This window comes from Acipenser ruthenus, chromosome 55, assembly GCF_902713425.1.
Source record: "Acipenser ruthenus chromosome 55, fAciRut3.2 maternal haplotype, whole genome shotgun sequence".
NCBI classification, from domain to species: domain Eukaryota; kingdom Metazoa; phylum Chordata; class Actinopteri; order Acipenseriformes; family Acipenseridae; genus Acipenser; species Acipenser ruthenus.
In genome coordinates, this window is record NC_081243.1 from 838,879 (window position 1) to 862,686 (window position 23,808).

The 23,808-nt window shown below is 41.9% G+C and overlaps 1 protein-coding gene across 1 annotated transcript; it reads right to left on the reverse strand.

The window, feature by feature from the left end:
• Positions 1-290: 290 nt before the first annotated feature.
• LOC117401787 (5'-nucleotidase domain-containing protein 2-like) lies at positions 291-22,000 on the reverse strand. The gene is made up of 14 exons (XM_034002638.3): positions 21,499-22,000; positions 17,353-17,537; positions 16,764-16,838; positions 16,453-16,508; positions 15,757-15,850; positions 14,819-14,947; positions 10,423-10,483; positions 9,471-9,573; positions 8,947-9,048; positions 7,228-7,309; positions 4,903-4,989; positions 4,259-4,399; positions 4,089-4,153; positions 291-3,593 (listed from the first exon to the last, which is right to left on the reverse strand). The coding sequence occupies exons 1-14, from the start codon at positions 21,830-21,832 to the stop codon at positions 3,332-3,334; spliced, it is 1,776 nt and encodes a 591-aa protein (XP_033858529.2). The 5' UTR covers positions 21,833-22,000; the 3' UTR covers positions 291-3,331.
• Between the last annotated feature and the right edge of the window lie 1,808 nt (positions 22,001-23,808).

A 23,808-nucleotide genomic window follows, 5' to 3' on the forward strand; every position in this document is an offset into this window, starting at 1 on the left:
CCACCAACACCCCGGCCAATTTGAGCTCTCCCACATAACTCCTAAACCCTCACCAATAGTCTACCAGAGTGGAGTGAAACGTTTCCATGCAGGGAGAGGCTGACAGATGTTGGCGGTTCTTTCCCAGCATGCCTTGCGCCCTGAGACGTCATGTAATAAAAAAAAAAAAGAATTGCCTGTTGTATTATTGCAATTGTTCTGCGTTTGATTTTTTTTGTGTTATGTAATCGAAGGCGCTACATGTCTTTAAAAAAAAAAATTATAATAATAATAATTAAGACAAGTTGTTGCCCAGTTTTTTGATATTTTATTAAAATACCCACAGTTCACACATACAAAATATTTCAATCTTTCAGTTTGTTTTCCAAAGCAGCTGTACGAAGAAGTGTTGATCAGACATGAACACAGGCTGAGGAGGGGGAAATGGAAATACACTGAAAACTAAACTAATTCACACAGGTGGTTTGTCCTTTGTGAAAATAACTAAACAACTTTGGGGGGGGGGGGAAAAAAAATAACTAAAATAATGCACAAGTTCCTGCTAATCTGATAAATGGGATAATACTGGATTTCCAATCCGACAGTCGCTATATAAAATCGGTCTCTCTCTCTCTCTCTCTCCCCCCCCCACCTCTCCATTTTTTGAGGCAATACCAATGACCAACAACTCGCTATCTGCTTTTGTCACTTGAAAAGGCGAAAGAAAGCAGAACTGGTTTTCTGTATGCAAACATAACTTTCCCTTGTAAAACACACATTTGCTTTTCCTCTCCCTCCACCCTATTAATGCATCTTAAGATCATTTGTTATTTGTTTATTTAGCAGACGCCTTTATCCAAGGCGACTTACAGAGATTAGGGTGTGTGAACTATGCATCAGCTGCAGAGTCACTTACAGCTACGTCTCACCCAAAAGACGGAGCACAAGGAGGTGAAGTGACTTGCTCAGGGTCACACAGTGAGTCAGTGGCCGAGGTGGGATTTGAAACTCCTGGTTACAAGCCCTTTTCTTTAACCACTGGATCACACAGCCTCCTACAGCATTCTAACTTAAAATGGGTCTATATCAAGGATTGGAATAAGACTCCTGTTGCATAGCAGTTTTCAACCCATTCCAGGTTTTACTACCAGCTTGATTTACCAGTGTAAAACCCACAGGCAGACATCTGATGAACAATCCAGCTGAAAAGTCAAAACCAGGAAAAAAATATATAAAACACATTGACAATTGTTGAATTGGTGGAAGGTACAAACTACTGGACACATGGGCGTTCCACCCCACACATTTCTAGAGATATAAACCCCTCAAAAAGATTGGACACCTTTTCTATAATGTATTCACATAAACATTAAAAAGCTGCGTTGTGCGTCTAGCGGTTAAGGAGCGATATTTCTTGAAGTACAGGATAGGCAGTATAGTATGGAACCACTATTTACAAACCTGGGGGTTTCTGTATTCCCAGGTTTTGTTAGAGTAAAACACATGAAAGATCATTTTGAAAAAAAAAAAAAAGTTATGACGTTTGCTCTCTCGATGCAGAATACAAAAAAATGCAAGACCCGATCTTGCTGCTCCCCTCTGCTGAACAGAACGGTAAGGCTAGTCCATGCCACAGCTTATCGGCTACAATACTGTATTTGTAACGTGAAAAAAAAACCACTCTTCCAGTCTCAGTTCTAAACACGTTACAAGTTCTATAGAAGATGAGCACCCTCTAGATTTATGCAAAGTGTCATCTACGACCCCCTTTCTGCAATTTTAAACTAAAAAAAAAAAAAAAAAAAAAAAAACACCACTTAAACTACATTTCTTATACAGATAACCACTGTCCGTTTACAAATGCCTAACTTAAAAACAAATGAAAAAAAAACAGCTTATCAAATTTTTTTTTTACCATTTCAGAAGTCGGAACATTTTTATCTGATAAAACACTTATCTGATAAACTCTGTCATTTTTTGTTATTTTCTTGACACACTAGGAAGAAAGCACTGGACGCTCGGAGTTCAAAGTTCAGAGTTCAGAGTTCGTGCCCCCCTATTTTGTGGGCGGGCAAGGAACGGCAGTTCTTCAGGGGAGCGTCTGTGAAGTTTTACACAACCCCCCCCCCCCCCCCCCCCCCCAAATTTAATAAAAAAATCTGCTTGATCCCAGTTTTGCTGCTGGGAAAATGCTCCCCTTATGTATAATGTTTAAATTTAAACAAGCCATCTGTGGCACCAGTAGGCCAACTCAGACACCTGCCACTGTACTTCAGTTTGTAAAAGAAAAATGAGTCAAAAGCTGAACTCAACACAGAGAGGAGTGTAAGCTCAAAATGGGAGCTGTGGGGCAAGAAACTGGCACTATCACATTTTTTAAATGGTTTTAAAAAAAAAAAAGGATTAAAAAAACTTCAATGGTTGCCAGTACTCACCCACCCCACCACAAAACACGGAAGAAACATTAATAATGTCAGCAAGCTAATGGAGGAAAATAAATCTCTCGCTGTACATTGCAGTCTCATATTGGTCGCACCCAAAAATCAAAATTCCACCTTCATCCAAAACAGCAGCACTATCTTATACCTCTTCTCCTTTCCTCACCTCATCTGAGAATACCTAAAGGAGTTTGGGGGGGGGGGGGGGGGGGGATTACAGTTTGTTCTTTTAAAAATTAAAAAAAAAAAAAAAAAAAAAAAGTCTGGTCTAAATTTCAATTCCCAGCAACTCCAGGCTGTGTTTCACCACTTTGAGTTTTGAATTATTATTTTTAATACATCAAGTTTTGTTCCTTATAAATCCTCCACCATCTCCAAAAAATAAAAATTTCTAGATTCCACCGCCCCCACTCCAACAGATGATGATGATGATGATGATGATGATGATGATGATGAAGAATTCAGGGTTTCTCTTCTAAATCAGCGGTTCCCAACCCTGGTCCTGGGGACCCCCTATATTTTCCAGGTTTTGTTCCAACGGACCTCTCAATTAACTTAACAAGACCCTTAACTGAACTGATAAATTTGCTTAGTTAGGCCTTTAAATTGTTTTGAGCTCAAAAAAAAAAAAGTTGCAGATTTCAAAGTTAACTAAACAATTTCATAAGTAACTTGAAATCTGTAACTTTACAAGCTGAACACAAACAAAAAGTTAAAAGTAAGCCAAATCAGTTCAACGAAGGGTCTAGTTCAATAACTGAGAGCTCAGTTGGAATGAAAACCAGCAGACACAGGGGGTTCGAGAAACCCTGTCCTAATGTGTTAGTTTCTCGCAGTTCGAAATGTCCCCAGCAGGGCGGCGCTGTTCCGCTGGAGTTTCTGCTCAGTCTGTGTGCTTTGCCCCGCTCCCCCACTTAGCGGATGTGAGCCATCTCCTCCAGGAAGGGGGTTTTCATGCAGCCAGTGCACAGCTGGTCCATCCAGAGGGGGGCCTCGTGCTGCAGGGGGGTGCGTCGGGGGTAGAAGGTGTAGCGGAGGTCGTAGTTCAGCAGGCAGCTGAGGGAGGCCATGTAGAGGTCAGAGAACCTGCAGAGGCGTCGGGAGAAGTAGGTGGGGTTGTGGCAGGTGCGGAAGATGCTGCCAAACTGGGGGTTGAACAGGTTTTTAGTCACAGCCCTGTGGGGAAAATAGGAGGGCGGGTTAGTTCTGGAGTAGAGGAAATCCAAAATCTGCAAAAAATTCAGTAGATATCTGCGGAGTGCGCTGTGTCTTACATGTTTAGTATTTACATAAATAACGGCTTATTAAAAAAAAAATGCAAAATGAACTTAAATCATATCAAACAATATACGGGTTAGGCAGGATTTAATGTGTTTGTCAGTAAAAAATCTTCAGAAACTGTTCTGAGAGTTCTTATTGGGTCACATTATTAGCTATGAATTAAAAGACATCACAAGCAGCACATTTATAGATTTCAATAGAAATAAGGGCGCATGGTTGCCATGGCATCCAAAGCCTAGAAGTACCTCTACTGTTTGCTTTTCAAACACACTCCCTCGAACCCCTGTTCCACACTGGATTAAAATGCTTGCTAAAAAAAAAAAAAAACACACACAACACCACGCCACAACTTTCTGCTGTTGCCTTAAAAACGCTGCAGGCGTTTCGTACCTGAGCTCCTCTCTCTCCTTCAGCCAGTCCTGGAGAACCTTCTGAGACTCTGCATCCCGATGCACCTGAGGAGAGGAGAGAGGAGGAAGAAGAACGTGGGTCAGGGCTACAGTGTCAGTGCTGAGCGCGAGTCACTGGGAGGGGCTGGGAGAGGAGGGAGGGACACACACCTGCATGCGCTCCAGCAGCCCTGTGAGTGCCTGCAGCCAGGTGAGGCTCTGGGCGTACTGCTCCGTATTCACCACCTTGGTCTCCATTTCCAGTTCGGGCACGATGGCGCCTGTCTTCCAGCCGTGACGCAGCATCAGATCCTGGAGAAGGCCCAAAAAAATATATGACTGAGCCAACAAATGTATCTTGAAATGTATTTGCTTACGATTGTAAGTCGCCCTGGATAAGGGCGTCTGCTAAGAAATAAATAATAATAATAAATAATAAATAATAATAATAATAATAATAATAATCTTAAAAAAAAAAAAAAAAAATTATTGAGGCAGGTTTTACGAGAAACATTCTTGTTTTAAAAGATCTTTATTTCAAGCCAAAAGGAGACTGAACGACTGAGCACACTGCGGGAATGCACTGTTAACCCAGGCTTTCCTGGACGTTTAAAATCTGTGTTTTTGCTACAGTTACGATTTCAACGGTAATTAAGAAAATGCCCCACCCCAACCCCCATTTACAGTACCGTTTTAAAAAGACTTTAGAACAGGGATAATACAGTATTGCATTACTGTGTTGTATCCTTGTATTACTCTCCAGACTGAGGGTGTACAGATCAGGCGTGCGCATTTATTAAAACCCATTGACTCACGGCTAGATCGCTGTACAGGTGATCTCCGAAGTACAGCACTTTGGATCCTCTCCACCCAGTCAGCCTTAAGAAGTCAAAGAGGTTCCCCTGCAAAGCAAAACAAACACTGAAATCACAGGTTCAGGGGGTTTGGAGAACACAAACACATAGCTGTGCCGTGCACCAAGACGTAGAGCAGAAGCAGCAAGTTCGGAAAGGGGAAGGGAGGGGTGCGTCTTGCTGGGAAAAAGAAACTTAAAAAAAAAAATGAAGAGAATCTGCAGCGGTAAGCAACTTCTAAACTGGAAGGCCGTGGCTGCAGAGGCCAGTGTCATCAGGTGGGTGAATCTAACAGGAAGTTAAGGATTTCAAGTACCGAATGTGAGGGCTGGGGGGGGGGGGGGGAAATGTGCTCAATACTAATCCCAGGGTGTCAGCTTCAACAACATTACTGGGGAGTTGGTTCCAGACCCTCACAATTCTCTGTGTTAAAAAGTGCCTTTTATTTTCTGTTCTGCATGCCCCTTTATCTAATCTCCATTTGTGACCCCCTGGTCCTTGTTTCTTTTTTCAGGTCGAAAAAAGTCCCCTGGGTCGACATTGTCAATACCTTTTAGGATTTTGAAAGCTTGAATCAGATCGCTGCGTGGTCTTCTTTGTTCAAGACTGAACAGATTCAATTCTTTTAGCCTGTCTGCATACGACATGCCTTTTAAATTCTGGTCGCTCTTCTTTGCACTCTTTCTAGAGCAGCAATATCCTTTTGGTAACGAGGTGACCAGAACCGAACACAATATTCTAGGTGAGGGCTTACTAATGCACATTAACATGCCTGCAGAGCACGTGATAAAACCTTCATACCTTTAAAATAAGCACCAGTGCATATCCCATCTATAATAATGTTTATGCATGTGACTAAATACATCTGAAATTTATACTATTTATATTAAAAGAAACAACCATAAAAACTATGAAGAACCCAAACTGAAATAATCTCCCTTCGGACCACAAGGGGGAGCTCCTGTCCCTGCATTCCATCCTTCTTTCCAACTCTTGCTGTGGCTTAGCAACAGCCAGCTGATTGGGTCCCTCTCCAAAAACTGAAGCACCAATCAGGAGCGACTGTCGCACACACCAGCTCAGGCCGAGCTGGCGAACAAGGCCTGGATGTCCTGCCATCGCTACGGCGACCAAGCCGATGCCCCTCGTGGCAGTTTGCCAAACCGTGAGGCTCAAAACTAAAATTAGGCTGTCTTTGAAAACGGCCAGGACGGTGGTACAGCGTGGGCGTCTCGCATCTATATTCCTGCCCTGTGAAGGGCACATATTAAAACAAATTCACACTGGGAGGTCTGTGCCCAGCTCAGTGGAGGTCTCCGTTTTCTTTGCAGGAAAAAATAAAAAAATAAATCTGTCAAAGGAAAGAATTGTGAGGACTTTGAATTTCACAGCAGGTTTCCCTGCTCCCCTAAAAAGCAGCGACTTGTTGCCTCCAACCCGCCTCCCATTGTCGCTCGCCTCAAATCAACTCTCTAGACCAGCTTGTTCCCTCTTGCTTTCCATGCTATTTAAGCCTGGTATCTGTTATTAGCTGTTGTCTAAATTGCTATTTCAGGTTTTTCACACTACCCGTGTGATTCTGCGTGACACACGCATCCAGTGTCTAGAATTCACACCCTAGCCTTGTATTTAATGTATCACGCCTGTATTTAACGTATTTGCATTTTTTTTGTTACTGTTTATTCAATGTACTATGCCCTGTATTTCACTGTATTTAATGTATAAGGCGTTGTTTGCAAGGCGCTTTGTGATGGTGGTCCACTATGAAAGGCGCTATATAAAATGAAAGACTAACTGATTGTCATTTCTATAGCGCCTTTCATCACAAGGATCTCAAAGGGTTTCACGCACAAAAAAACCCCATTAAAAACAGTCCAATAAATAATTTGATATAAAACAGAAATTAAATTAAAAAGAGATCAAATGTGGTTTTAAAAATCGAACAACGAGTGTGTTTTGTTTCTCCGTTCCTCCTGTGTTTTGCTATCGATGCAGAGACAGCATACCCAACGCCTCTTGCGTGTGTAGGATTGATCTTACTATAGAAAAGGAGCCATGTATAAACTCGGGGAGACAGAATAAGAGTCTGAAGTTGGATTCTCAGAACATTCACGTTTTTTAGCATTTCTAAATTCAGCACTAAAGTGTCCAACATTTACAGACGCGCTCTCTCCAGATTAGATTGTCGGTGTGTGTTGCAGTATGCCGATTTCAGGTAGAAGCAGATGCGCAAACACGACGCCCCTGCCTTGCGAGTGACCTGTGACCTGTGACCTGTGACCTGACCTCTTTGTAGATCTGACCCTTTTCCAAGGTGGTGATTTTGTCCCACTGCAGGTCACCGTTGCTGTCCAAACGTCGAAAAGGTCTGGAATATAAAAAAACATTAAAAAAAAATAATTAAGAAGTTACAGCTTTAAAGATTTAAGTGTGGGGGGGAAGAAAAAATAAAAAAAAAAACATCATATTTATATAAAAAATAATGACTTTGGCAGGAAACTTTATATGATGCAGTCTCAAAGCACAGGGTGTGTTCTCTTTCCACGTGTCTAAATCAGTGCTGGAGGGCCATTCCACTCCAGCTTGAACAGGGGTCACATCTGAGAATGAACGACCTCAGGGTCTGGGTGGAGGTTCACTCGCTTCAATTTAATGATTTAGAACAGGGTTGGAACAAAGACCAGGACTGGAAGGGCCAGCTTTGGCTGATTTTCACATGATATATATATAATACACAGTATATCGTATTGTAAAAGCACAGAGGGGCATGGTAACGCATAGGGAAGCATTGTAAAGCACAGAGAGGTCTGGTAAAGCATAGGGAAGCATTGTAAAGCACAGAGAGGTGTGGTAAAGCATAGGGAAGCATTGTAAAGCACAGAGAGGTCTGGTAAAGCATAGGGAAGCATTGTAAAGCACAGAGAGGTCTGGTAAAGCATAGGGAAGCATTGTAAAGCACAGAGAGGTCTGGTACAGCATAGGGAAGCATTGTAAAGCACAGAGAGGTGTGGTAAAGCATAGGGAAGCATTGTAAAGCACAGAGAGGTCTGGTAAAGCATAGGGAAGCATTGTAAAGCACAGAGAGGTCTGGTAAAGCATAGGGAAGCATTGTAAAGCACAGAGAGGTCTGGTAAAGCATAAAGAAGCATTGTAAAGCACAGAGAGGTCTGGTAAAGCATAGGGAAGCATTGTAAAGCACAGAGAGGTGTGGTAAAGCATAGGGAAGCATTGTAAAGCACAGAGAGGTGTGGTAAAGCATAGGGAAGCATTGTAAAGCACAGAGAGGTCTGGTAAACCATATTAAAACAAAACCAGGGTAAACTAACCCTTATTTAAAAAAAAAAAAAAAAAAAGAAACACACACCATAGCAAACTATGTGAGAACAGCCACATTCACTGTGGTAAACTTTTGTAAAAACGGTTACCACAAGAATATCCATTTCAGGACTCAGTAGGTTTGTAACATTTTTTGCCTTTCCAAAACGCAACACAGCTTTATCAGTTGTTTTTTTTTGGGTTTTTTTTAATAATCGTTGTTGTTATTTGTCACAGTTATCAAATTCATGCTAACAGGAGTCAAACTTCCTTTGGGCTTCTTAAAGGATACATAAGGACCTATTTATTTGATTGTGTCGCATGTTCCCATGTGTCACCACAACTGTTTACTTAAAGGTGTGTGGGGTTTGTTTTTTTTTCACATTTTGACCACTTTTTAAATTTTTAAATTGCATTCCCTGCCTCCAGATGGCTTCCCACGTACCCGCATGGACCTCTCAGAACTACATTTCCCATCATCCTCCTGCTCACTGGTAAATTCATCTCCATTACATATGTGAGCAGGAGGATGATGGGAAATGTAGTTCTGAGAGGTGCATGCTGATACACGGGAAGCCATCTGGAGGCAGGGAATGCAATTTCAAAAAGTTTCAGGTGTGTCTAGGGTCGGAGTTCACTCTCGAACCCTGTGCCGAGATTCTGCAGCAGAAGCAACCCTGTGCTACTCACTTGACGCAGTCGTTGAAGAAGTGGGGTTTGTCAGCCTGCACTATGACAACATCAAAGAATTCCCTCCACTCCTTCCCAACCATGTATGTCATGCCTTTGTCACTGAAATACAAGAGGAGCGATGTGAGAACCTGACAAATACATGCTGCAAAATTCACCGAACAAGCATTCAGCCGCAACTGGGTCACTTTCCATGCCTCCAACCACCAGACTAGACCACCCTGCTCCCCTCCCTCCCAGTCCCTCAGCTATAACCACTAGACTGGACCACACTGCTTCCCTCCCTCCCAGTCCCTCAGCTCTAACCACTAGACCAGTCCACACTGCTTCCCTCCCTCCCAGTCCCTCAGCTCTAACCACTAGACTGGACCACACTGCTTCCCTCCCTCCCAGTCCCTCAGCTCTAAATACTAGACCAGTCCACACTGCTTGCTTCCCTCCCTCCCTCCCTCCCAGTCCAAGCACCCAGGATTGCGCATTAAGGATGCTATATAAATGAAATCATTATGCAGAGATGCACTCACACGAAGCTGAAAGGGCTGTTGGTGATCAGGAAGAGTTTCTTCCCCTGGGTGACCAGCCTCTGCAGCACAGCGTACGTCTCATCCCCTCTCAGAATGTACTTCTCTGAGGGGAAGAAAATCAAAACAGGAGGTCAGGGAAAGAGAGAGAGAGAGAGAAAAAGAGAGACTCCTATACTCATAAACCTCATTTTCAACACCAATCTAAAAAAACAGCTATGTAAATACATTTCTAAAGACTTTCTTTCTGTCGCAAAGGAGAAAGCTCACAGGCTGAGTATGTGCACAGAGTTCAAAATAACCAGTAAGGAGACACCCAGGGTCAGCATTTCAGCTACCTCAGTGTATCAGGGCAGAGTGGGGTCAGGGGGTCGGAGCACCATGAATGGTGGGATTGTGGGGCTGCGTGACCCCTTAGATTTCAAAAAGCAAACACTGTTTATTTCAATCTCCCGCAGGTGGACAAAAACATGCTACTTTAGCTTCAGTCCCAGTCTGTGCTCAGGCTCTCTCTCAGGCTCTCTCTCTCTCTCTCTCTCTCTCTCTGAGTGCCAGTCGCAGCTCGCCTGGTCTAGTGTGTCCTTTCACACAGCGACTCCTGTGTGTGCTCTCAAATCACTCATGGCAAAGTTCAAGGTGTGGGAAGACTGAATTTTATCTCCAGCTGCTTAAAAACGTATCAGGTCGGGCTCCAAATGGGTGAAGCTTCAAGGTAAGAGTCCTAGCTTTGGGATCCACAGTAACGCAGTACTGGTTTGGGCAGAAGAGTCTACACAATTACTAGTAATGTGGTTCTGACAGCGAAAAATGGAAAAAAAAAAAATCAAAATTTAAAAAAAAAAAAAAAAAAATCAGAGCTGGTCCGGTTCCGAGCAGCTGACTGATCTCAGAACTTTGTCAAATCGGGTATTAAAGTGCTGTGAAGCTGTGAGCCAGCATGACGTGGTTCACATACCGAGATCCTGCATGATCCACTTGTACATGTAGCCCTTGATGTGCACGTTCCCAATGGCATCCTAGAGAGGAGAGAGAGAGAGAGAATTATTCAAGGACCCAAAACCTTATTTGAAGCGCAGACTAGGGGGGATAATAAAAACTCTTTATATATTTGCACAGTTTTGTGTGTGATCAAAAGATTTAAGGTTTAACAGACAGCCCCCTCTCAACCAGCATGCATGTTCTGGTTAGTAAACTGTATTTGTAGTTAATCTAGGTTACATGAAATCGTGTCTCTGCTGCCTAAGATAAAAGATTTTTCTAAAAAGCATTGAATGTTTATTTTTTTTTGCAGACACACAGATCGAGAGATGCAGGCAGACAGGCAGAGAGTTTAATCCCGTTTCCAAGAGCTCTCCAGTTACATAACCTCTTAACCTCTCACGACTCTGTCTGGACAGCATACCGTCTGCCCACACACAATGCATCCCCTCCAGACTTCGATACAGGCCACTGTTAGGAACAGTAATTCAGTCCTTTCGGTTTGCAGATCAATCCATTATTTTTTTTTTGCACCTCTCCTTTCCTCAGGAGGATTATTATTATTATTATTATTATTCATTTCTTAGCAGACGCCCTTATCCAGGGCGACTTACAAGTGTTACAAGATAACACATTAAACATTATTTCACATTATTTTACATACAATTACCCATTTATACAGTTGGGTTTTTACTGGAGCAATCTAGGTAAAGTACCTTGCTGAAGGGTACAACAGCAGTGTCCCCCACTGGGGATTGAACCCACAACCCTCCGGTCAAGAGTCCAGAGCCCTAACCACTACTCCACACTGCTGCCCTAATTCTTCAACTATAAAATCTCCAGGTGCTGTGTAACATTGCACAGTACTGAAAACGTTTCGACAGGCCCTGAAAATGATCAAAACTCAAGAATTCAAGCATTTTGCTTTGTAATATTGCTTAAACAGGTCCTTAGCTGATGCAAGCCTTGTGACCTTTTATTCTTAAATGCTACAGATGGCCTGAATGCAGACCTGTGGTTGTTTACAATTACAGCAGCAGTGTTTGCTGCTGTAATTGTTTGTAATTACAATTACGCTGGTGTGCAGAGGTTCAGCTACAAATCATTATAATTAATTACGAAATGCACCGGTCTGCCGTTTGTTTAATTTTCCCCCTCAAATACTTTCTATCAAAAGGTGTGAATCCACTCCAAACAGGGGATGATGAGAAAAGGCTTTTCACAGTCGACACTCTTAAAAAAAGTGTTGAGCTGTCAGGATTTCAAACTAATGAAATGGGGTATGGGCTAAGTGACAGTGAAATATGCAGGTGGTAAGTCCTGTTATTCTGGTTTGTTTGTTTTGTAATTACAGTGCCATGAAGGCCAGTTCAAAAAATAATAATTTGGCCTTAGTACTGAAGCGACACAGTGGAAACTTTTGTCAAAGATTTTTAGCGAGACTTATTTTGGTTCTAGGTTTGCACACTGAACTGCTTACCCAATTGCCCTGAAACTTTGCATGAACATATATTATTATTATTTGTTTATTTAGCAGACGCCTTTATCCAAGGTGAGGGCTTTAATATTAAAATGACTTTATGTATTTCTTGTCAGTAAGAGCCAAAAACAAGGCTGTAAAAAAAAAAAATAATAATAATAATAATAATAATAATAATAATAATAAAAAGGTTTGAGGTTTTATATGATGTAGGGTTAAACAGATGCCTGGAATTCATGTCACAAACGGACACTGCTGTGATCAGAATAAATTATCCAGCTAGTAATGAAGTCTTTAGCATAGTCTTGAGCCCCTGCATTCCTCAAGGTGAAACAGCTTACCTTAACAAGATTTATCATGCGTCTGACTGCTGGCATCCAGTCATTTTAGGATATAAAAAGGAAATAAGACTCCCACTGCAGAGCAGTTTGATCCCTTTGTGGTTTTATTGCTATGAGTTTAATTATAAGACACACCTGAGCTTGTTACCTAGACATACTGGGGCTGATCAAGCTGGTAGTAAAACCTGGAATGGGTGACACTGCTGTGCAATAGGAGTCTTATTCCATCCCTGTATATTAAAAACAGCAGTGGCACCAAACATGATTCAGACAATCCCCCTGAGTTTCAATAGCCCTAGTTTTATACATCCGGCATGGGAATCAAGACTCCCACTGCATAGCAGTTTGATCCATTCCTGGTTTTACTGCCATCAGTTTAGTAAGACACACCTGAGCTTGTTAACTATACACACTGCTTAAATTTTAAAAAATAAAATTGTGACCTGGAAGTGATTTTTTTATATACCTGAATCAGTTGAATTCTAAAAAGACAAATTTAAAAAACATGACACGACATATGTTCAAATAATATGTTCAAAAAACAGTAGTTAACAGCAAGTCAAGGGGCTGCATTTCATAAAACATCCAGAACCATTACACTCAAAAGAGCTCGATTTTAAAACACTAAAACTTAAGGAAGTCAATGACAAACGTTTCAACTAAAAGCCAGCCCAGACCTTGAAAAAAGAACTTCAAAGTCGAAAACGTGCTCACGTTTCTTTCAGCGCAGTCAGAAAGTGTTTGTTTGCTTTTGTATTCGACATGCCTGCCCTATCTGGATTGGCCAGGCAGTCTGCGCTGTTTGTAAATACTCTGCAAAGTCACTTTACAAGGGCTTTGTCACGTGATGAACACGAAACGTACTTCTGACATCCTGGAAAAACCAAGATGGTGTGAGCGAGATTATTATTATTATTATTATTATTATTATTTATTTCTTAGCAGACGCCCTTATCCAGGGCGACTTACAATCGTAAGCAAATACAGAGCTCTGATAATGAGTGGATTTCACACTGCAGAGAACAGAGTGTTCTCAGAGGAGCACCTTGTACCATCCACACAGATCTCAGAGCTGTGCTAGACAGAGACAGAAACAAAAATGCTGCAGTGGAAAATTTAGTGATACTACAAGATGTTTAATAAATTCAATGGCAAACGTTTCCATACAAGTCTTTCTCAGCATCTTCAATAGAAACACTAAAAGAAACTTCATAAATTCAACGGCAAACGTTTCCACTAGAAGTCTTTCTCAGCGTCTTCAATAGAAACACTAAAAGAAACTTCATAAATTCAATGGCAAACGTTTCCACTAGAAGTCTTTCTCAGCGTCTTCAATAGAAACACTAAAAGAAACTTCATAAATTCAATGGCAAATGTTTCCACTAGAAGTCTCTCAGCGTCTTCAAAAGAAACACTACAGGAAGGTGTATGACTATGTTTATACTCTTTTTGGTTAATTTGTTTTTGTATTGGACTGTATTGTAATATTGCATTTTTAATACTTTGTTTAAAAGGTTATGTTCTGCAGAAACACTGCGGAGATGCACGCATGAAAACGTGCTAGCAACAAAAAAAAAAATTACTGTAGGTGTACAACATTTGCTCGGGTGTGAAAAAAAATTAACAGAATACAAATTAAATTAAATAACCTCACACCAGACGCGTCACGCTCTGTAACAAATACTACAGCAGAAATCTGTGACAAAGATCTTTGACAACCTTAAGAAAAGACAACTAAAACTTATTTTTTATTCTAAAAATTCAGCACTGCTGACTCATTCAGTTATGAAGCAATCAAAACAGACAAATCTACTTCTGGTGTTGGTTCTGCGCCAAACCACCAGCCAGCTTCCTCCTGCGACACCACATTGCTTAAGCAAAATGCAGAGGTGGCCTTTCACCCAGATACAAAGAAACCAGGCTGGCATGTGCTTTTCTAGTCTGCTGGCACTCTCTAAGAAGAACTCGGATTAAAAGCTACAGCCGCTGTGTCGACAGGGGATTTGCAGATGCAAACCCAAATATAAAAAGATTAAGTTGTCCGTCAGGGATTGTTTAAGAGCTCCTTTTGGAGACATCAAAAAAATTCTTTAAAAAAAATATATAATAATAATAATAATAATAATAATAAATCTGGAATGGCAGTGAAAACACAGAATTTTATGATGCATCAGAGCCTGGTTCCTAATAACTGATTGATCTCAGAACTTTGTCAAGTCGGGTCTTAAAAGGAACTTTTTTGACCTGAAAAAACAAACAAGGACCAGGGGTCACAAATGGAGATTAGATAAAGGGGCATTCAGAACAGAAAATAGGAGGCACTTTTTTACACTGAGAATTGTGAGGGTCTGGAACCAACTCCCCAGTAATGTTGTTGAAGCTGACACCCTGGGATCCTTCAAGAAGCTGCTTGATGAGATTCTGGGATCAATAAGCTACTAACAACCAAACGAGCAAGATGGGCCGAACGGGGCCTCCTCTCGTTTTGTAAACTTTCTTATGTGTGACGATTTCAGGTCACAGTCAGTGTGGCAGCGATTTATGAAGCTCACCGAAACATCCTTGTAAAGATGCACGGGGTCGTAGTCTATGTTGTTGCTGATGAAGAAGTCGTTGGCAGAAGCCAGCAGAGTCATTTCGGGAATAGAGAAGATATCCATGAACTGCTTCATTTTGGGACCCTGCGAGGAGGATTGTGGGAAAAAAAAAAATCTGCATTAATACCGAACCTGCTGTAAAACTTCAAATGCTTGCTGGCAAGAAACAAACAGTCACCAGTTTACTAAAAACTCAAAAAAAAAAAAAAAAACACAACACACAGCAGCTTCCAAATGTATTCAAACATGGCAACTGTTTACATGCTCTGTATACCCGTCTGCATGCAAACCTCTGGGTGTGAGAATTTCAATTTCCGTTCAGCAATCACCGACGTGGAAACAACAGGATCTCCTCGTGTGTGAAAATGCTAGACCTCTTTGTGCTTTAAAATCAGGCATCTTAAAACAACTTCTAAAAAAAAAAAAAAAAAGTCTCCTGCGTTTTACAGTTTGTGGCTCCCTGTTCCTTTTCTCTGACTGTTTTAAATGAATTGCATGTGTGGCACTATTAAAGTCATCAATTAAAAATGAGACCATCACTGATTTCTCCAGATTTTCAGGTTACAGCAGCAATGGGGCGTTGCAATAAACTAGAAAAAATTACTCAACTCTGTTTATAAAAACGGTTGATGAACAGTTTACATGCGTAAAAAAGCACGTGTTGCTGTAATTACAACCGCAGCGAGACATCCGCAAAATGAATTTCCTGTGGTTTGCAGCAATGAGAAGGCAAGAGCCCGACGCAGCTGGATAAAATCACAAGGCTTTCTGGAATTAAGTAGATAGGACAAAAAAATCACCCAGTCGAATTCAGCTGGCATCCAACTGGTCATGCGACTGTGCGCTGAAGCTCTCAACTTGACCTGCCCCCACCTCCACAGAGCTTAGCTTACCTTGCCATAGAAGCCGCTGACTTGGTGCAGAGGGATGTGGTGCGTCCCACCGTACAGCTCGATGACTTCATCATCTGGAACCGGCTTCAGCCCCCTGTGTGAGGAAGAGGAGGACCAGGCATCAGAACAGAGGCAAGCAGGGTGGACTTGGTCTAGTGGTCAGAGCTGAGGGACTGGGAGGGAGGGAAGCAGTGTGGTCTAGTGGTTAGAGATGAGTGACTGGGAGGGAGGGGAGCAGTGTGGACTGGTCTAGTGGTCAGAGCTGAGGGACTGGGAGGGAGGGGAGCAGTGTGGTCTAGTGGTTAGAGCTGAGGGACTGGGAGGGACGGAGGTGAGCAGTGTGGTCTAGTCTAGTGGTCTAGTCTAGTGGTCAGAGATGAGGGACTGGGAGGGAGGGAAGCAGTGTGGACTGGTCTAGTGGTTAGAACTGAGTGACTGGGAGGGAGGGAAGCAGTGTGGTCTAGTCTGGTGGTTAGAGCTGAGGGACTGGGAGGGAGGGAAGCAGTGTGGACTGGTCTAGTGGTCAGAGCTGAGGGACTGGGAGGGAGGGGAGCAGTGTGGTCTAGTCTAGTGGTTAGAGCTGAGGGACTGGGAGGGAGGGAAGCAGTGTGGACTGGTCTAGTGGTTAGAGCTGAGGGACTGGGAGAGCCCAGTCTAGTTCTCTCCATTCCAGTCCCTTGCACCCAGAACACGTACCTGTAAACTGTCCCCAATTGGATATAATGAAAAGCGTCAATTTTCATCAACAAACCCTAAAAAAAGAGATAAGAAAAACACGTGGTCAGCTTAAATTTTCCACATTCCTGCCAAAACTGTGAAAAAGGAACCTATTGTATCTGTAGAACGACGGTTTCTGTCTAAATAAAAAAAAACAGTTATAGTCAACTTGTCCTTCAAGAGAAAAGTAACCCTTCCCTTGTGTTTCAAACAAACCAGGTGGCTGCAGATCAGAGTCTCACCTTTACGCCTCAAGGTATTAGCGATTCAAAAAGTCCAAAGAGGGTTACCTTTTGGATATCGTAGTGCAGGCCCCTGGCAGCAAAATTGGGCACGTAGTCATATTTTCGGAGGTCTTCAGGGTACTGTGAAGTAAAAAATACACAGTAATAAATATTGCAATTCAAACAGAAATCTGCAGGTATTTGGTGCAAGATTATCAGCAACACAAACTTGCACAGCAGCGTGCAAATGTATTAGAACACCCCATTGCTTCTGTACAGTTAGATTTGTTGTGCAAATAAAAATGAAACTACTGGAACTGAATCTTGGAAAATTGTCAAAAGAGACAAATTGGTGATCGTCTGATTTAGCAATTTCTGCATTGCAATATGGCGCTTGCTATATACATTTACACAGCTAATTCAAAACAATGGTGTGTTGAGACAGGACCTATATTACTGGGATGTTAGAACCCAGAACTTTGATTAAATATGTTTAAACATTTTTAAAAAAAAAAGAAGATGAAAAAATGCTTGTCGAAGTTTCCAAAACAGGAAATACTGAACAAATAACTTCACACTGCTGTACAAAACGCTCCTGCCCATACAGAAACAGGCAGAACAGCGGCTCAGCGTCTCTGCGTTTAAACTGCCCTACCTTGAAGCTCTCTATGAGGAAGTCTCTGGCCGTGTCATAAATCATGGAGTGCAGGGCGTTGGAGTACAGAGCCAGGGTGTAGTCGTAGTCGAAGCCATAGATGTCCACTTCATGCAGGTTGACCTCGTTGTTGGCGTAGATGGTGGAGGGGTTCAGTAAGTTGCACACGCCTGGGGGTAGCAGATCTGAGAAAGAGAGACACACACAACTCAGTACAGCCTATAACCAATACCACTTACACACCATACCTCTTTAGAAGCACTTCTGTATTCGCTTCTCGACTGGTTCATTAAATAAATCACACAATTAAGTTCAGCTGGATTTTAGTTTGCGTAGATTAGGAGAGGATTTAGACGGCTGGTGGATCAAAGCTGAACGTTTACAAAAAACCACAGCAGTCCATTCGTTCCCAGCGGCTGACTGATCTCAAAACTGTCAGCAAACGATCCTAGCGATTCAAAATATTAAGACTTGACAAAACCCAATCCTTAGAGTGTTCTCTTAAATTTCTCATTTCAAGATAATCCATTGAAGCGATCGGTTTCATGCGAGCAGTGCCAGTGACCTGTGCGTGTTGGGCTTTGAAAACAGGCTCCCCTAGACCGAAAATCAAGCTTTCTTGCAGGAGTCGGGAGATGTTTTTTGGACAGCGAGTTTGGGGGGGTTGGGGTAGCTTGTATTTATCTTTTCAGAAGGGAGGAGTTTTCTGTTTGTGTTCAGAAAACTTGAAAGGAGATCCTAGAACAGGAAGCTGGATCAAGTTACCCTAAATACTTCTCTGTGGTGTGACCATTTTCCTGAACGTTGTAGCATTGAAGACGACTAACATGTTTATTTCTTAAATCACTGCAAAGTGCAAGTTGTGGTACAGAGTTTAATTGCACACGAAATTATGAATATACTAAAACTGGCTTGTTCTTCATGCTATGCGATACCTATATTTGCCCTTCGTGTTTAAAAATGGTTAGCCTAAATATTTAGGCTTTTTTTTAAAAAAATTTTAAATGGGCCAACGCTAGCTCTAAACTAACAACCCTACCCACAACATATAAACTTCATCACAACTACTTCGTTATGAAGAACAAAGAAAAAAACTCTAACTACCTGGAATATTAAAATTGGTCTTCCGTGTTATTATTATATAAGAAGCAATAGATGATCAGTTGCTGTCTGCAGGATTTGCTACTACATAAAATTGCTCTTTCTATACAGTTTAGTGAAGCAGAGCCTGGCGCCTCTGCATTCTCGATGTTGGGTTTAGTTCAAGTGGGTTATACAGTGCAAGCTGTTGCATAACATCAAAACGGTTTGTGTCTGCAGATTGACGGGACGCGATACAAGCGTTCTGCTATACTTTACACTCTGTGCAAGAAGCAGCTCCTGGCCGAGTAGCCACGTCAGCAAATGCAGCTGCAACAGAATAAGAACACTTTGCTCTCATACGTCTGCATCACACGGCTCTGCATGCACTCAGCTGAGCTGGCAGGAGAGGGGGGGCGGGGGGGGGGTGGGGAGAGGAGAGAGTGAGTCTGCGTCAGATCAAAACACATTAGTGGAAGTAAACTGCCCACATCTAAAAGCCAGAACACAATTTTGAACAGTTTAGCATCGGCACTGGACAGGAATTGGAATGGCTTGCAGACTGAACTGCTCCCTCCCTCACCCCCCCTAAGAGAAAGGAGGCTCCCTCCAGTCCAGGGCAGGCTTGAGGCACAGAGACTGAACTGCTCCCTCCCTCCCTCACCCCCCTAAGAGAAAGGGGGCTCCCTCCAGTCCAGGGCAGGCTTGAGGCATGGAGACTGAGCTGCTCCCTCCCTCCCTCCCTCACCCCCCTAAGAGAAAGGGGGCTCCCTCCAGTCCAGGGCAGGCTTGAGGCACGGAGACTGAACTGCTCCCTCCCTCCCTCCCTCGCCCCCCTAAGAGAAAGGGGGCTCCCTCCAGTCCAGGGCAGGCTTGAGGCACGGAGACTGAACTGCTCCCTCCCTCACCCCACTAAGAGCAGCAGGCAGAGACACACTTGCCACACTGAGGTCACCTCTCCACGTTACCAGCTGCACTCGTTTCCGTGTATGCAGAGTACCCGTGCCTGCACTGTGCCTCTGGGTTCGTTACCGAATCGCTGGTGCCTGTCTGACGCCGAGAAGACTTTGCAAGAGGAGACGCGCCCCGCGTGCACAGCCCAGAGATCCCGAGAGACGCAACAAGCGTTGAACACTGCGGGCACCTTGCATTGCAAAAAAAAACCTTTAATCTCTTTAAAAGGCTGCGCTGTGTTGAAATGTTTTGTAGCGAAAACAGGAAACACCCATACAGGAATTTCTTCAGTATGGATGTTTCATCTTTTGACTCCTGTAAAGCTGGTGGCCCGGAGACTATCTGAACACGCCATGCAGATCTCAAACAGTCCAGTTCAATTCTTGGCTGTAAACCCTGTGGGGTGGGGGTTAAAAGGGTGTAAAGATTTGCTGTGCATAGAGGGATCGCGATACTTTCTCTACACCAAGCTTCTTAACAGAGGCATACATGCAGCTGATTCGGACACTCATCCCTCAATCTTTTAAAATGTACCTAGCAATTCATCCATCCTTAATTGATCACAGGGCAGCAGTGTGGAGTAGTGGTTAGGGCTCTGGACTCTTGACCGGAGGGTCGTGGGTTCAATCCCAGGTGGGGGACACTGCTGCTGTACCCTTGAGCAAGGTACTTTACCTAGATTGCTCCAGTAAAAACCCAACTGTATAAATGGGGAATTGTATGTAAAAATAAAGTGATTTCAATTGTAAGTCGCCCTGGATAAGGGCGTCTGCTAAGAAATAAATAATAATAATTTGACTTTATTACGCATCACGATCGACCCATGCATCGTGACATATGATATCGCGACATGGGTGCAGCGTCACACCGCTAGTTTGGGGTCAGTCGACAGTTAGAAATGTACTTACTTGGTTTGGGATAAAAGGAAGGTCGGGGAATTTGTGAAACATGAGGGTATCGTTTCCTAACCCCTGGAGCCTAGTGCGTGACAGATAGACAGACAGACAGACTGACCTTTCTTCTCAGAGATGAGCCAACCCAAGCACAACTAACCCAGACTGATCCAAAAACAGGACTTTTAAATTGTAATATAGTCTGGTTAACAGGTCGCAGGGCTGGAATAGAAAAGTAATGAATTTTGCACGACTGTGTCTGAAATTCACTGCGCCCACCCCAGCAATGCAAGCAACCATGCATGACACGCAAACACACACTTTTGGACAGTTTTTTTTTTTTTTAAACATAACTTTTACGTACTTTAAAAAATAAATATATATATATATATATGGCTCGACAATTATTATGTCGCTTCGGCATTGCAAAAGCCGTCTCCAAAAGAAAAAATAACCACAAAGCATAGCTTTGGCGAACTGTATAAAAAAATATATAAAAACGCATGAATCGTGTGACTGTTACAGTACACCTCGGCCGCTTTTGTGATATAGATAGGTGGAAAAATAATCAAACAAATTAGCCGTGTTTTTGGACACAGGAAAAAAAATACAGGGCGTGTTTACACATGAAAAAATTACTATTCCGCGTTGTAAATGTTAATTTAAAGAAGAAAAACAACGGGTGCATCGTGTAGCATAGCATTGACAATATCTGGTGTATTTTGACCAAACAACGTGAAGACTATACAGATAACGAAATGAATGATGCGTATTTCACATCTTTTTGTGTATGAAGGCAGCATAGCCGCCCACGATACTGAATAAAAGCGATTAAAACCAAAAAAAAAAGCTAGGTAGCTGTGTGTCTTTTTTTTCCCCCCCATCTACGTTTTTCTACCGTTTTGCAGTAAATGAAATATTTCAAGAGACGACCGACCACAAAAACATTTCCATTTGCCATCCATTCAATCGCCATTTGTTGCTCAAAAGGAGACAGTTTTTTTTTCGTCGTTTTTAACAACCTTTTTAATACTTAATTATTACCTGTGAGCGAACAAAAGTGCGATGAAAAAAAAAAAAACGCTACGTGATAGCGTTTACTGCTAGTATCGTGCAATTAATAAAATAAATTAAAAATAAATTAAAAATAAATTATAAATAAATAAATAAATAAATAAATAAATAAATAAATACGAACAAAAAAAAGAAACTCACGTACCGTGCACAAGCCGCTTCATTTCATTATAACGTGCCCACAAGAACACCTTGGAGTCCACTTTGGGAGCGGCGGAGGAATACGACCGTCCCGGCACCGGGACCGAATCTTTACCCCCTAGTTGGTGCCTTTGGGTCGGGGAAGCCGGGGGGGTCGTGCCGGCGACTGGAGCGGGGCTCGGTACCGGAGTTCCAGCACTTTTCTTGCAGCATTTAGTGCTTGTCTCGTCCGACCCGCTTGAGTTAGAGGCGGCTGAACCGGCGTAAGCAAAAGCCTGCAGCTTTGCAGACATAAGCGGGCGCCTATGCCACAGGCTGCTCAGGTTTTTGCAAGCCATTTGTTTTTCTTTATTGGCTTTAAAAAAAAAAAAAAAAAAGTCTGCACTTACTCTTTTAAATTGCAAACTGCTGTTTTTATTATTGTATTTTTTTTCCCATAAACGAGCGCTATTTAAACTGCAACCTCCCAGTATTATAACAACGCGTTTCTGCGGCTGCTTACAAAAACAACAACATTTAGACACGAGTCACATAAAAGGGGCGGGCGCTCCCAAGGCGAATCAGACACGCGGATCAATTGATTGACATAACGACCTCCCAATGATTACCCCCACAAGAGGCAGAATGTTCTGGTTTGAACAAGAGGCGGTGTTCTAAAATGGAACGTGTTTACCAGCCGCTCTGTCCAATAAGCCAATGCTTATGTAAATAGATCTGTCATTCTTCGAATCTGATTGGTTACTTTCACTGGCTGGCTCATTTGCATAAGTCACGCCCACCCAGCCTACGTGCCTGGTTTTGGACAAGGCGTTCCCGCTTGCAGCAGAAAAGAACGTGAGTGACGTTTGCAAAAACAGACTTAAAATTCCATCATAAATTGTTAGGTTATATAATTATACATCTGCTCGCCAGATGTATTTATATTATACAATTTAAACTTCAAATAAAATGCATCGAATGTGTTATGGTTATGCATAACTTTTGGCCTATTTCTACTGTATTAATTTTATTTCAATACAAAAATAAAAGTATATTATTATGTATTTCTTAGCAGACGCCCTTATCCAGAGCGACTTACAATTGTTACAAGATATCACATTATTTTTACATACAATTACCCATTTATACAGTTGGGTTTTTACTGGAGCAATCTAGGTAAAGTACCTTGCTCAAGGGTACAGCAGCAGTGTCCCCCACCTGGGATTGAACCCACAACCCTCCGGTCATGAGTCCAGAGCCCTGACCACTACTCCACACTGCTGCTTTATAATAGCAATCCCTCACTTTTAAATATATATAGTGGTATAGTAGGGCTCTCGACTCGACCGGAGGGTCGTGGGTTCAATCCCAGGTCTGGGACACTGCTGCTGTACCCTTGAGCAAGGTACTTTACCTAGATTACTCCAGTAAAAACCCAACTGTATAAATGGGTAATTGTATGTAAAAATAATGTGATGTCTTGTAACGATTGTAAGTCGCCCTGGATAAGGGCGTCTGATAAGAAATAAATGATAATAATCTGTCTACAGTTGCTATAATTAATATTCGCCATCTTCATCAAAGCCCTTCCAAAGGTCACGCTGCTGTCTAATTACAAGGCAATTTTACTGGAAGCATTTTAAATAACTGCTCGATATCTGGAAATATTCAAATCAATTACCAAGGAAAATACGAATAATTATTATTATCACAATTGCACCATCTTTTTTTTCTGATCTTTGTCCTCAGTTTATTTTCACGGAAGCGTTTTTTAATAACTTCGCACTAATAATAATAATAATAATAATAATAATAATAATAATAATTATAATAATAATTACATATTTTTTCACAATGTTTTGTTCTCAGTTTATTCAAATAAAAGTATACCTTTTTAAAAGCTGTTTTGTACTCATTTTATAGAGGAGATCGTTGTTGTGGAGGACTATATTTATAGAAGGTTCATTTTAGAGTGTTTATGCGGAAGAATACGTTAAAAAATAACCCTAAATAAATTCAGTTAATTTAGATAACTGTGCTGTAACATTGAATAAGCAATAAGACCCTATAGCAATAATATACTCAAACTGTCGTATAGGTGGAAAAGAAAATTAACATAGACGCCAAAATCAGTTTAAATATTATTATTATTATTATTATTATTATTATTATTATTATTATTATTATTTTAAATAATTTACCCATAATAACATGGTTTTGAATTTGTTTTAATTATTCAATTACACGTAAGGTTAAGGTTTGTGAAGAGGGTCTATATACGTTTTTTTGCTCAAAAACAGCAATTTCCCAACGTTTCGGTATGTTTGACATACCT

Bases quoted from the DNA above. Each gene is read 5' to 3' on its own strand.
- LOC117401787 (XM_034002638.3), bottom strand. From the start codon at position 21,832: ATGGCTTGCAAAAACCTGAGCAGCCTGTGGCATAGGCGCCCGCTTATG. The intron at 4,990-7,227 runs GTCAGGTCACAG...TTTGCTTTGCAG, and splicing joins AGGGTCAGATCTACAAAGAG to GGGAACCTCTTTGACTTCTT. The intron at 4,154-4,258 runs GTGTGTGTCCCT...TCCTCTCCTCAG, and splicing joins GGCTGCTGGAGCGCATGCAG to GTGCATCGGGATGCAGAGTC.